The 11490-nt window shown below is 33.1% G+C and overlaps 6 protein-coding genes across 6 annotated transcripts in view; 2 read left to right on the top strand and 4 right to left on the bottom strand.

Moving 5' to 3' along the window:
* Window positions 1-5176, top strand: part of NAEGRDRAFT_71289 (uncharacterized protein) — a gene marked incomplete at both ends in the record, with an annotated part of 7020 nt that extends 1844 nt beyond the window's left edge. The window contains one exon of the mRNA XM_002673677.1: window positions 412-5176. Coding sequence (XP_002673723.1) covers window positions 412-5176 — 4765 coding nt within the window. The remainder of the gene's footprint in view (window positions 1-411) is intronic.
* A 260-nt stretch (window positions 5177-5436) lies between these two features.
* On the bottom strand, window positions 5437-7404 carry NAEGRDRAFT_71288 (uncharacterized protein; the record flags this gene model as incomplete). Its single annotated transcript, XM_002673600.1, has 7 exons — window positions 5437-5936; window positions 5996-6531; window positions 6581-6762; window positions 6807-6893; window positions 6979-6993; window positions 7049-7150; window positions 7291-7404. 7 exons carry the CDS (start codon window positions 7402-7404, stop codon window positions 5437-5439), a joined length of 1536 nt encoding a protein of 511 aa, XP_002673646.1.
* Window positions 7405-7682: 278 nt separating this feature from the next.
* Window positions 7683-8111, bottom strand: NAEGRDRAFT_71287 (uncharacterized protein; the record flags this gene model as incomplete). The annotated part of the gene is made up of 1 exon (XM_002673599.1): window positions 7683-8111. The coding sequence occupies one exon, from the start codon at window positions 8109-8111 to the stop codon at window positions 7683-7685; it is 429 nt and encodes a 142-aa protein (XP_002673645.1).
* Window positions 8112-8297: 186 nt separating this feature from the next.
* On the bottom strand, window positions 8298-8864 carry NAEGRDRAFT_71286 (uncharacterized protein; the record flags this gene model as incomplete). Its single annotated transcript, XM_002673598.1, has 1 exon — window positions 8298-8864. The coding sequence occupies one exon, from the start codon at window positions 8862-8864 to the stop codon at window positions 8298-8300; it is 567 nt and encodes a 188-aa protein (XP_002673644.1).
* Window positions 8865-9044: 180 nt separating this feature from the next.
* Window positions 9045-10030, top strand: NAEGRDRAFT_71285 (uncharacterized protein; the record flags this gene model as incomplete). Its single annotated transcript, XM_002673676.1, has 3 exons — window positions 9045-9270; window positions 9319-9968; window positions 9998-10030. 3 exons carry the CDS (start codon window positions 9045-9047, stop codon window positions 10028-10030), a joined length of 909 nt encoding a protein of 302 aa, XP_002673722.1.
* A 338-nt stretch (window positions 10031-10368) lies between these two features.
* On the bottom strand, window positions 10369-11334 carry NAEGRDRAFT_51492 (uncharacterized protein; the record flags this gene model as incomplete). Its single annotated transcript, XM_002673597.1, has 1 exon — window positions 10369-11334. The coding sequence occupies one exon, from the start codon at window positions 11332-11334 to the stop codon at window positions 10369-10371; it is 966 nt and encodes a 321-aa protein (XP_002673643.1).
* Between the last annotated feature and the right edge of the window lie 156 nt (window positions 11335-11490).

Here is an 11490-nt window from a genome sequence, read left to right as displayed (position 1 = left end):
TGTTTTGAGTATTTCAACAACTTGTGTTAATATTACTGCTCAAGCTGAATCTAATAGTTCAACAAGTGATAACTCCACAATCGATGGTAATTCAACTCTAGTTGATAATTCCACCACTGATGGTAGTAATGCTACTGTTGGTGATTTCAGTACAATTGGTGAAAACAATTCAACTCTCGATTCTAACTCCACTGTTCAAAACAACAATACAGCTGACAATAATAGCACAGTTGATAATAATAATGGAACAAATGTTGATAATAGTACTGACATTGGTGATAACAATTCCACCAATATTGATGGAAGTAATTCTACTCTAGTTGATCATTCCACAACTAGTAATAATACAACTGATTCAAATAATTCCACTTCAGATAATTCAACAATTGTAAATAATGGTACTATTACAAGTGATAACTCCACCTTTAACAATTCCACTTCTGATAACTCCACAATAGCTAATGATAACTCAACAATTGCTGGAAACTCAACAACTGATAATAACTCTACTGTTGACGGTAACTCAACTATTGGTAATAGTTCAACAACTGATTCTAACAATACATCCAATAGCAATAGTTCAAATATTGATGATTCTCAATTCAATAGCACTACCAATTGCACAACTGAGATTACTCGTGAAGATATCTATGACTGTTATGCTACAGAACACACCACTGAATGTTATACGAATTCAACATTCGATGGATTCTACTATACAAACCATACTGATTGTGTCATCTTCACTCATATTGATTCATTCACTTGTGATAGTGCTAATTGTTCAACTTGTTCCAATGGAGATGCCATGTGTATTTCAGTAACTAATTCAAACTGCAGCAATACTACCTACATTTCAGAGAATGTTACCAGTGTTGTCTGTAATCAAATTACTGTAAATACCTCAACAGTTTGTTCCCTTAATAGAACCATTTTCAATGTTACAAATTGCTATGGCGATAATTCAACATTCATTCTTGTTAATAATACTCTCATTTCACACAATTCCACCAACTCTACAACCAATTCTACCAACAACTATATTGATGAAGAAGAAGAGGATGATTCTCTCTATCTTGAACCCGAAAGAATTTTGGTTGTTCCAGAAAACTATACTGTTATTTTGGATGTCATTCCTCCAAAATTGGACGTTGTTCATGTATTTGGTTGTTTAGTTTTCAGTGATGAGCTTGATTTGGAAATGCACTTTAAATCGATGATTGTTACTGGTTCTCTCCAAATAGGTAATGAAACCAGCCCTCATCAACACAATGCCACAATTACACTTCACGGTGAAAGAAATCTCAATAGAACTTTAATTGGATTTGGTGTTAAGAATATCATTGTAACCAGTGGAGGTGCTTTGAGCTTGCATGGTAAGAAACATGAAGTTTCTTGGACTTTGTTGGGTAAATCAGCTCAAGTTGGTGATACTTCCGTTCATCTTAAACAACCAACTGAATGGCAAGTTGGTGATGAAATTGTTCTAGCTTCCACTGATTACTATCACAATCAAGCTGAAAGAAGAACAATTTCAGTCCGTTTCAATAGTACATGTTTTGGATTTGTTAAACCACTCGTCTATGGTCACTATGCCAATACAGAATACTATCAAAAGGCTAATGGAACTGTTGTTACATTTGATGAACGTGGTGAAGTTGGTTTGTTATCGCACAATATTAAGATTAGAGGTGATTTGGCAACAAGTGAAGATTCAATGTTTGGTGGTCACACTGCCTTCCTCAGAACTGCTCAATATGTCAGACTTGATAATGTTGAATTCACACGAATGGGTCAAGCTGGTATTCCAGGTCGTTATCCAATTTACTTCCAATTGTTTGGTGATGCCAATACTTCCTATGTCCACAAGGTTTCAGTCTATGATACCTATCAAAGAGCTGTTGCATTGCAAGGAACCAATTATTTACACGTTGAAGGAGTTGTTGCTTTCAATATTTATGGACATACTTTCTTCCTTGAAGATGGTGCTGAACAGTATAACATTTTCGAAAATAATCTTGGTATACTTTCAAAGGTCATTCCAGATTCAAGATCTGTCATGCTTCCAGACAATCAAGACAATAATCCAGCCACCTTCTACATTACCAATCCAAACAATATTTTCATTGGAAATCGTGCAGCTGGAAGTGATGCTTTTGGTTTCTGGTATCATTTGGATTCCTATGCTACAGGTGCTTCTCAAACTCCATATATTAGACCTAATAGATGGTACTGGGGACAATTTGTTAACAACACTGCCCACAGTAATAATCAACATGGTATGATGTTGTATCCAAACTTTTACACATGCACAAATCCAAAGATGGAAATGTATGATTCAACTAATTGTGGTACTGATAAGAATCCTTGGTCTGAACCAGTATTTGAGAATATGAACATTTGGAAGAATAGACAAAATGGTCAATACTCCCACGTTCAAGGAAAACTCAATTTGAAGGGAAGTATCTTTGCAGACAATCCAGTTAGTTATACTGTCCTTAATATCATTATGAGTCCAATTGTTGTTAGTGGTGCCATCTTTATTGGTTTTACACAAAATAAGGGTAATCCAAATAATTGTAATGATGGTCAATGTTATAGATGTGGAACTGATTACAAGAATCCATCCTCACCATATTATAGATCACTTCCTTCATACAGTAGAAATGATCCATTTATCGGTGTTTTATATCATCGTGATGGTAATACTTTACTTCTTCAAGATTTGGAATTCTTTGATTTTGTTGATAATTGTGAAAGAAAGCTATCATCCATTGATCTTAGAAATGATGATTGGGCTTCAATGAATCAAGGTGATTATGTTACCAATAGAATGTATTTCCACAATGCTAACGTTATGTATTTACTTGCTGGTTTGGCTTCTAAGGAATCATCATTGTCTGATGTTTATAGACATGAAGTTATTATTGATACTGACGGCACTTTATCTAGAAATATTACTGTACCTTCTAAAATCAGAAGAGCTGGTGCTAGAATTATTCCAAGTACTATGATCATGGTCGATCCAATTTTGTGTGCCTATGTTAAGGAATGGAATGCTTTCATTTGTGACGAATCTGTGAATTTCAAGAGATTTGAAATTACAACTCCAGCCATTACCAATGGTATTGATAGAGCTAGAGTGAATAGTACTAATGGATATAGTGAAAAGTTGAATGGTAGATTGCAATATTGGGGTGAATGGTGGTACAGAGCACTTTACATGGATTATGGTATCTATAGATATTCCATTGATTGGCTTGGTGTTGTTGGTACACCTGAAAAGATAAGACTCGATTGGCAAGGTTCCACAACTTTGAGTGTTTCCATTGGATTTGTCAAATGGGGACCATTGAAAGTTAAGATTGAATTTACTGATGGTTCACCAACTAGAAATCTCTCACCATCCAATTTCACAGATGGTCTAACTACTTATGATTGTAAGAATAATATTGTCACTCTTCCAGTCAAGAAGGAAGCAACTGTCTATATTGAAGAGGCTACCTATGTTCCTCCTGGATCTAATTGTGTTGCTGTCATTGATACTGATTTGTGTGCTAATAGATCAAGTTGTGGTGGTGCTAAGAGAGGTAAATGTGTTGGACCAAATGAATGTGTCTGTAGATGGGGTTGGTACACTGAAACCTGTTCATCATTCCATTGTGTCCATAGAAATTGGTGTGGAGGAAGAGGTACTTGTGTTGGTCCAAATACTTGTGCTTGTTTCCCAGGTTTTGGAGGATCAGATTGTAGTCTTGTTCACATATTTGATTTGGTCAATAAGGTTTTGGCCTTTGGTGATATTCACCTTAGAACTGTTGATGCTGCAGAATATACATTCAATTCAATTGGTGAATTCTACTTGTACAAGTCTAATGAATTGGGATTACAAGGTAGATTGATGAAATGTACAGCAGATTCAAAGACATCATGTATGAAGGGTATTTCATTCATGAGCGGATCGGATAAGGTTTCAATCTTGTCTGATGGTAAGACTGGTGTTAAGGTTCTTGTCAATGATGTTCAAGTTTATCTCAATGAAACAAAAGTCAATGTTCAACCTGTTGAAGCTGATACCAAGTTTGAAATTCCAAAGGATCTTCAAAAGTTAGTAGAACAAATTAAGGGTCAAGTCGATCCAGACACTAACCAAGTTGCCAATATCACAGAATCACAACTTGTGTATAAGGAACCAGATACCCCAATTCTTGTTTTGAATGGAGGTGCCACAATTACCCAAGAAGATGATACATCAAGTTATTACATGGTTAATGGTTTGAAGTTTTATTACAAATCCATTACTGTCAAGTATAGTGGTGATTTCAAGGGTCAAATCAAATTGAGAAATGATGGACTTGGATGGTTGGCTGTTTCATTTGCTCCATCAAAGGATGTTAACTTTACTGGTACTGAACTTGGAGGTTTGTATGGTACACTCGATGGAAATAAGGACAATGAATTTACATTGAGAGATGGTACTGTTCTTCCTTCACCTACTGCTGAACAAATTCACCAAGTTTTTGGTGAAAGTTGGAGAATTTCAAAGAATGAATCCTTCTTTACTTATACTGTTGGATCTCAATATGAAGACCTTAATGTTCTTGACTTTAAGCCTATTATGAAGGCCTCTTCGGAAAATGCTACTCTACAAGCTTTGGCTGAAAAGGCTTGTAATAGTTTGGGATTGACAGCATCATTCTACGAATCATGTATGTTCGATGTCTTGTCAACTGGTTTGGTTGAATATGCTATGGCTTCTGCTACAGCCGTTGCTCAAGATTCATGCAGCAATAATGGTTCATGCACAGCAGTTTTGGTATGTCCAAACTTCTGTTCATTGAACGGCAAGTGTTTGAGTGGTGTTTGTAAATGCGATTTGGGTTATCTTGGAGAGGATTGTAGTATTCCAGTTACGTATATCAACTTGGTTGGTATTATTGTTGGTTCTGTCATTGGTGGTTATGTTGCCGTCTTGTTTGTCTGTGTTAGTTCCATTATTGCCTTAATTATAATTTCTAGAAGATACAAAGTTCAAAATGTTACTAGAATGGTGAGTATTGTGCCAACTTTGGATCATAGAGATGAATTGAGATCTGTGTGTAGTGCTGACTATGAAGACCAAAGAATTGAAATGTTGGATAGAACAATGGGCACCATTACATTTAAAAGAGAATAAATAACTTGAATTTAAATTTTTGCGAAACAGTGTTGTGTGAAAAATATTAATTTATTATTATTTTTAAAAAAAGCCACAACCATAAGTTTATTCTTGTTGATGCTTGGGAAAAATTTTGGGAGGACGATCTTAGGACCAAACTTAATGATGACAAACTTTAACAACCCAAGCCTTCATAAGAAAATGTGATGAGTTTCATATCATGCACTACCCTCTGACCTTTCTTTTTTGCATTCAACACACTCACAGTAATAGAATTATTATTTGCACGGCAAAACAATCTTTTCCAATTCTGTAGTAATTTGGTCAAAGGTTGGTCGTTGTTTTGGATCTTCCACCCAACATTTCTGCATCATATCTATTAAGGTTTCCACACTTGTTCGTTCTTGATTGAGAGTTGGCATTGTATAGTCAGATGGAATAGTTGGTCGTTTGTGATTATTGACAATATTCAACAACAAGTCATCTCCATCATTTTCATTTGCATTTTCCAAATAGTCATAATAAGCAACTCTTCCGAATAATAATTCATACATTAAAATTCCAAATGAGTAGACATCTGATTTTTCAGAACATGTGAAATTATGAAGAATTTCTGGGGCAATGGCTCTCAAAGTACCCACTGGATCTGTCAATTTAATGAATTCTGCCTTGCTCTTAAACATTGACAATCCAAAGTCGCAAATTTTGATATCTGAAGGTCTTCCATCATTTCCAATATTAATCAAGATATTTTCCAATTTCAAATCCAAATTTAAAACTATTTTCAATATTATGTAAAATAATATTGTTAACAATCTAATGAAATTCCTAACCTACCAGGAGGATTCATATCGTGCAAATAGAACATTCCAATAGAAATACTATGTAATGCATGAACCTTTTCTTTTAGAGTCAATTCTTTCCTTTGTCTGAAAATATACTTGAACAGGTTGGTATTCATAAGTTCCATAATTATGTACAATTTACAATTTTCCTCATCATAGGAAAATGAATGGTGAGAGACACAATACTTGTGTGAAATGTTGAGAATTAAATTTAAATTTTCCACAAGCCCCTCAGTGAGGTAGGGCACTTCAATGACCTTGATGGCAACTGATTGCTTTTTCCACCTTCCATAGAATACCTTTCCTTCACTTCCCGAGGCAATAGGATCCATTAATTCCATGTCATTAACTTTGGAAAATCTAACACTCGATGTAATGTCATGTGAAAGTGTCGATTCAATTTTAAAAGTTTTGGCAAAGCTCTTTGTAATATTTTCCAAAATTTGTAATTTGCTTGTGAGTGGCTTTGATTCCTCTCGTTGAGTTTTCTCCGTTTCAATAACCTCCACCTTTTCAATTTCCACAAAACTAAGATTTCACATGTGTGAATAATACATTCGAATAAATAAATACTAACCCATCATCAGTATCTGTTGTGACATAGTCCTCATTTCCCGATGGTTTATAATTCGAATGATTGTACTTGTTTGGTTGAAGAGTCTTTTTCATCCAATCAAACAATGAAGCTCTATCACTTGCTAAATATGAATAAACTGATGAATTTTTCTCACACAAATCAATTGCTTTATGACCATCCGCCTATTCAAGTTTCGTTTTTGAAATAACCTTTAACAATAACCTACATTTTCAAGTGTTGTGTTGGCTCCATTCTCCACCAGAATTTTCACAATCTCCAAATTTTGATTATAACAAGCCCAATGCAAAGCCGTCTAATTTTTCCAATATTTCATATAATAATTCCATCATTCATCACAACAATATTTCCAATAATCCTCAACAATTTTATAAACCTACATAATTCGAAGGCCACTATTAAAATCAATAATGATGATATAATCGTAATTTCAACAGAGGTTAAACCTACATCAGTCTTATCGATAATTGCCATCACTTGTGTTTTAAAATCGGAAAATAACATTTTGATAATTCCAACCGATTCATACTTGGCACACATCAATAATATATTCTTCATATTCCAATTATTCAATATTATTCAATATATTCATCCAAAGTTTAAACGTTAATTTAGAGTTTCAATACAAACCATCGACTATTTAATGTATTAATTATTAATAACCAATTCCGAAGGCAGGCACTAATACTTACCTTATCATCTTCATAATTGAATAGATTTAAATCTTGATTGAGAATACTTTTGCACAATTCGACTTGATCCGATTGGCAACTGCTCACTAATTGACTCTGGAGTGATTGTCCCATTTTTTTCAAAAATATTCAAAAAAACTTTACAATCAAACTCTTTATTTGTTAAATTTATTACTGTAAAACTGAGTTGTGATATTAAGGAAATGAATCTTTTCATTCTGAAATATATCAAAGTGTTTATCCAGATTTCTTTACGGGAAGCCAAGACTATATCTAAAAACGAATTCCCTATCTTGTTTAATTTCTTATTTGAGGGAACTTGAATATCTGAAGCATGTCAAATAAACTTTGTTTAGAGTCAAGCCAGGAACATAAGTCTCTAAAAAGATAAACTATCGAGAAATATCGTCAACTTTGGCAAGAAAATCCTTTTCAAATAAATTATATCCCTTATCTTTCATAACGACCAATTTAACAATCGAATCCATAAATGTAAATATTTCCTTCTCACTTCTTGGTTTCAAATCAACATATGCAAGAAACTTCTTTCCATGAATATATTCCAAAATTTCACTATTTGCCACAAATTCATCCGAATAATGCTCGCATGTATACTTCAAATTATACATTGAGCTATTCTGAGATAGTGCACCCCAATTTAGTCCTATCAGAATATAAATACATCCAGGTTTTATAGAAAGTGAAGGAATGATAGAATGGGCAACTTCATTCCAACTCGATCTCAATAACTTGTTAAAAAAAATTAAAACAACTGCATTATTGTAAAATGTTAAATGTGCACTCACACTCTCGAAACACATCATTGGAAAATTGGAATATGTAATCTTGGCTTGTGAACTCTCCGATTTGAGGACCAATCCCTTAATATCTGTATTAGAGAAAATAGTTGGAATGTAATCATATGGAAATATGCCATCATGATAAGTGAACAAGAGTGCATTTGTTGTTGCTAGTTTTCCCTCAATAATAATAGCAGTTCTCACATTCTAAATTGACTCATCCTTTTGTGGAATTTTCAAATGTTTCTCATCAATTAATCCCTTATTCAAATAAATTCTATAATTTACATTAATCCTCCTTTCCATTTGTAAATCTTTGCAAATATCTAAGGTAATTTTTCTATAGGAAAACTTTTCATCAGTATTATTCCGTGTTTTTTCCATCAATATTTTCCAATATCTGAGAAAATACTTTTCCGATATCGGATCAATGATCATTCCCTTGATCATTCCTCTCATATTCTTCATCTGGCACTCTTTCCAATACAATTCATCATCCAAACATTCAATCCAAAAATTAAATTCACTTGAAACTCTTCTCATATGCATCAATTCTATCGGATTAATAAATTTCATAATCACCTCTTGCCATACATCCCTTCCGATCAAGGAAAAGTTTCCAAACAATGAAGAATTTGAATCTTGTTCCTTTTGTTTGTTACTTTTTGATTCATGTTGTTGGTGATTAATTTCATTACTATTATGAATGATGGAATTTGATATGAAGAAGGATTGGATCGCTTCTAGGGATTCACTTGAAGCTTTGCATCGCATTTTTTAATTTGTTTTTAAATATTGAGTTTTGTAATGAATTGTAAATATGTAATAAAATTTCCTTTAATAGGTGGGTTTCAAAAATTATCAATAATTGTTTCATTAGCTCTTTAATGTATAACGTATTTAAATATGTAGTAATTATTATTAGGATTTTAATAAAATTTAAAAAAAAATAGGATGGATTCGGATATTCTTCATCACACATTCGAATACATTTCGGACTATTTGAATGATAACGAGAATAATTTAATCGACCAACAACAACCAGTTGTAATGGCCATCAACCAAGCCATTTCAACTACTCAAGTCGATTATACATCTATTATCCTCATCATGGGTTCGGTGTTTATTGTATTATTCTTGTTGATTTTAATTACGTGTGCCATCTTGAGAAATTCAAAAAGTAGGTTTCGAATAATATTATCATTAAATATATTCGAAAATTAAATAGGAAAATATAAATTTTATCAATTTCAAAAGAGAGAAAAACAACCCCGAGAATTTGATAAGGAATATTTCAAATCAAAAGCATCACATTGGACAGTTTCTAATTCGGTAAAGGCCTATTCTATTCAAGCTAATGAAATTTTTCAAAATTGGAAACCACCTGTTTTCCAATTGAAAGCTCTTCCTCACTTTGCTCATTTATATGTAGTGAGCAGTTCAACCAATCATCCACAATGTGAAGGATATGTATTCTACAATAATGTGAGAGATTCAATGGGAAGTTCTCTTTCGAATATTTCAATTTTGAATAGTTCAAGAGTTGCTGCTCATCAATCTACAGATTTAACTGAATTGAGAAAGGGTATATTATTGGAAAGGAAGCCAACTTCTTCAACCATTGCTGGAGCATCTTTGGAAAATATTGAACTTGAATTTAGAAATCCTTCAAATGTTGGAATCTCAATCACTACTCCACCACCATCCACTCAACCAATTCCACCATCCACTGGTATTGTTCAATCATCATCCACTAAAATTCTCTCCCAATCAACATCTCAACTTAATATGGCCAATGGAGGAAAATATTTTTCATCTCTTTCAAAGGGAAATTTAAACTCTTCTACTGGAACTGTTGTTATGGCAGAGCAAAATATTGTAAATTTACACATGGATGATTTGTATAGGATTATTCAGAGGAATTACTTTTCATTTTGTGAGTTTGTACTGTATTCTCCACTGCTCATTGAACGATCTGTGGCATCAAAGGATCCAGAATTATATTTTCCAGCAAATGTAACAGTAAGACAATATATTTGTGATATTGTCTTATCTAAATACCACAACATGACTAAAAATCCTGAAGTGTATGACATTTGGATGGAATATATTGACACGTTTGAAAAATGTAAATATGTAGAGAGCTGTGGAAAGGCCAAAGCTCAAACTCTAAGTGAATCAGAATTCACTGTATTTTTAGGACATCTAAACATGCTACTAAACTTGAGATATAAATAATGAATTGACACATTCACTATTTATCGAGCTGAAAGGGAAATTAATTGTAAATATTTAAATTTCTATCTGAAGAAATTATATAAATTTCTCCTCTTCTCTCATCAATAGTCATTGCTGTTATCTGCTGTAAATCCAATTTCTTATTTTCTACATTAAACTGTTCATCATACCACGCAATGAAATATGAATCTTCAATAGTATAAATCAATTGTGAACTTTTCTCATAGTGTATTCCCTCCACTGATGCATAGAGAGGCTCAGTTTCCTCTTCTTTCCATTTGTTTTCTTCCAAGCAAAAAGTATATTTTCCTAATCCATTAAGACTTGATGTTAAAATCTGGCCTTTTTCATTGAACTTCATAAAGTAATTATAGTAAAGATCCACAAATGAATGATCTAATTCACCATTACTGCCATTGTAAACAACCAGTCCATCGGTAAAGTACATTAGGTAAACATATTGTTTTGAATTGACTTCCTTTAGGGCTATCTTTCTTTGTGAGATATGCTCGTCATCTCTAAAATAAAAACCATAGCTATTCTTCCATAGTAATGAATTATTACCACCACTACTAACCAATTGATTCAAATCATGTTTTTGCAAGGAAAAACATTTTGTCGAATAATTAATGACCAATAAATAGAGAAACTCTTCGGCATTATCAATTTCAATGGAAGTAATGCCATTTTCAATTGAAATTGATTTTAGATATTGTTTAGATTGATAATCCAGGAGAATCAAGTCACTTCCCTGTGTAATGATGATCAAATTGTACTTGTACACAATTCTAACATCCTGATAAAAGGAAGTATTCGAAGAAGAAGCATAGGGAGACAATGAAATAGTATTTAAAAGATTAAATTGTTTGGAGAAGGGTTTTAATTCGATAGAAGAAGAGCAGAGTTTTCCTTTCAGCATGGAGTGCAATCTTCTTTTACAATCATCATCAAACTGGAAATCGCACAAGCTAATGCAAACCTTTTCTTCTTCATCACGATGAAACATTTTTTCTTCTTTCACAAATCAATCATCTTACTTTATAGTATGGAATATTGACAAATATTGTACTAATAAGAATTTATCAAAGAGTTATCTTGCATTCATCAAGGATGTAACCTTAAATAACAAGCTGTTCTTTTCAAACACTCAAATATTCGTGTT

The sequence above is a fragment of the Naegleria gruberi genome (genome assembly GCF_000004985.1).
Source record: "Naegleria gruberi genomic scaffold NAEGRscaffold_45, whole genome shotgun sequence".
In the NCBI taxonomy this organism is placed as follows: domain Eukaryota; phylum Heterolobosea; class Eutetramitea; order Acrasida; family Naegleriidae; genus Naegleria; species Naegleria gruberi.
Note: the sequence above shows the minus strand (reverse complement) of the source record. Positions and strands in the feature narration are given on the sequence as shown.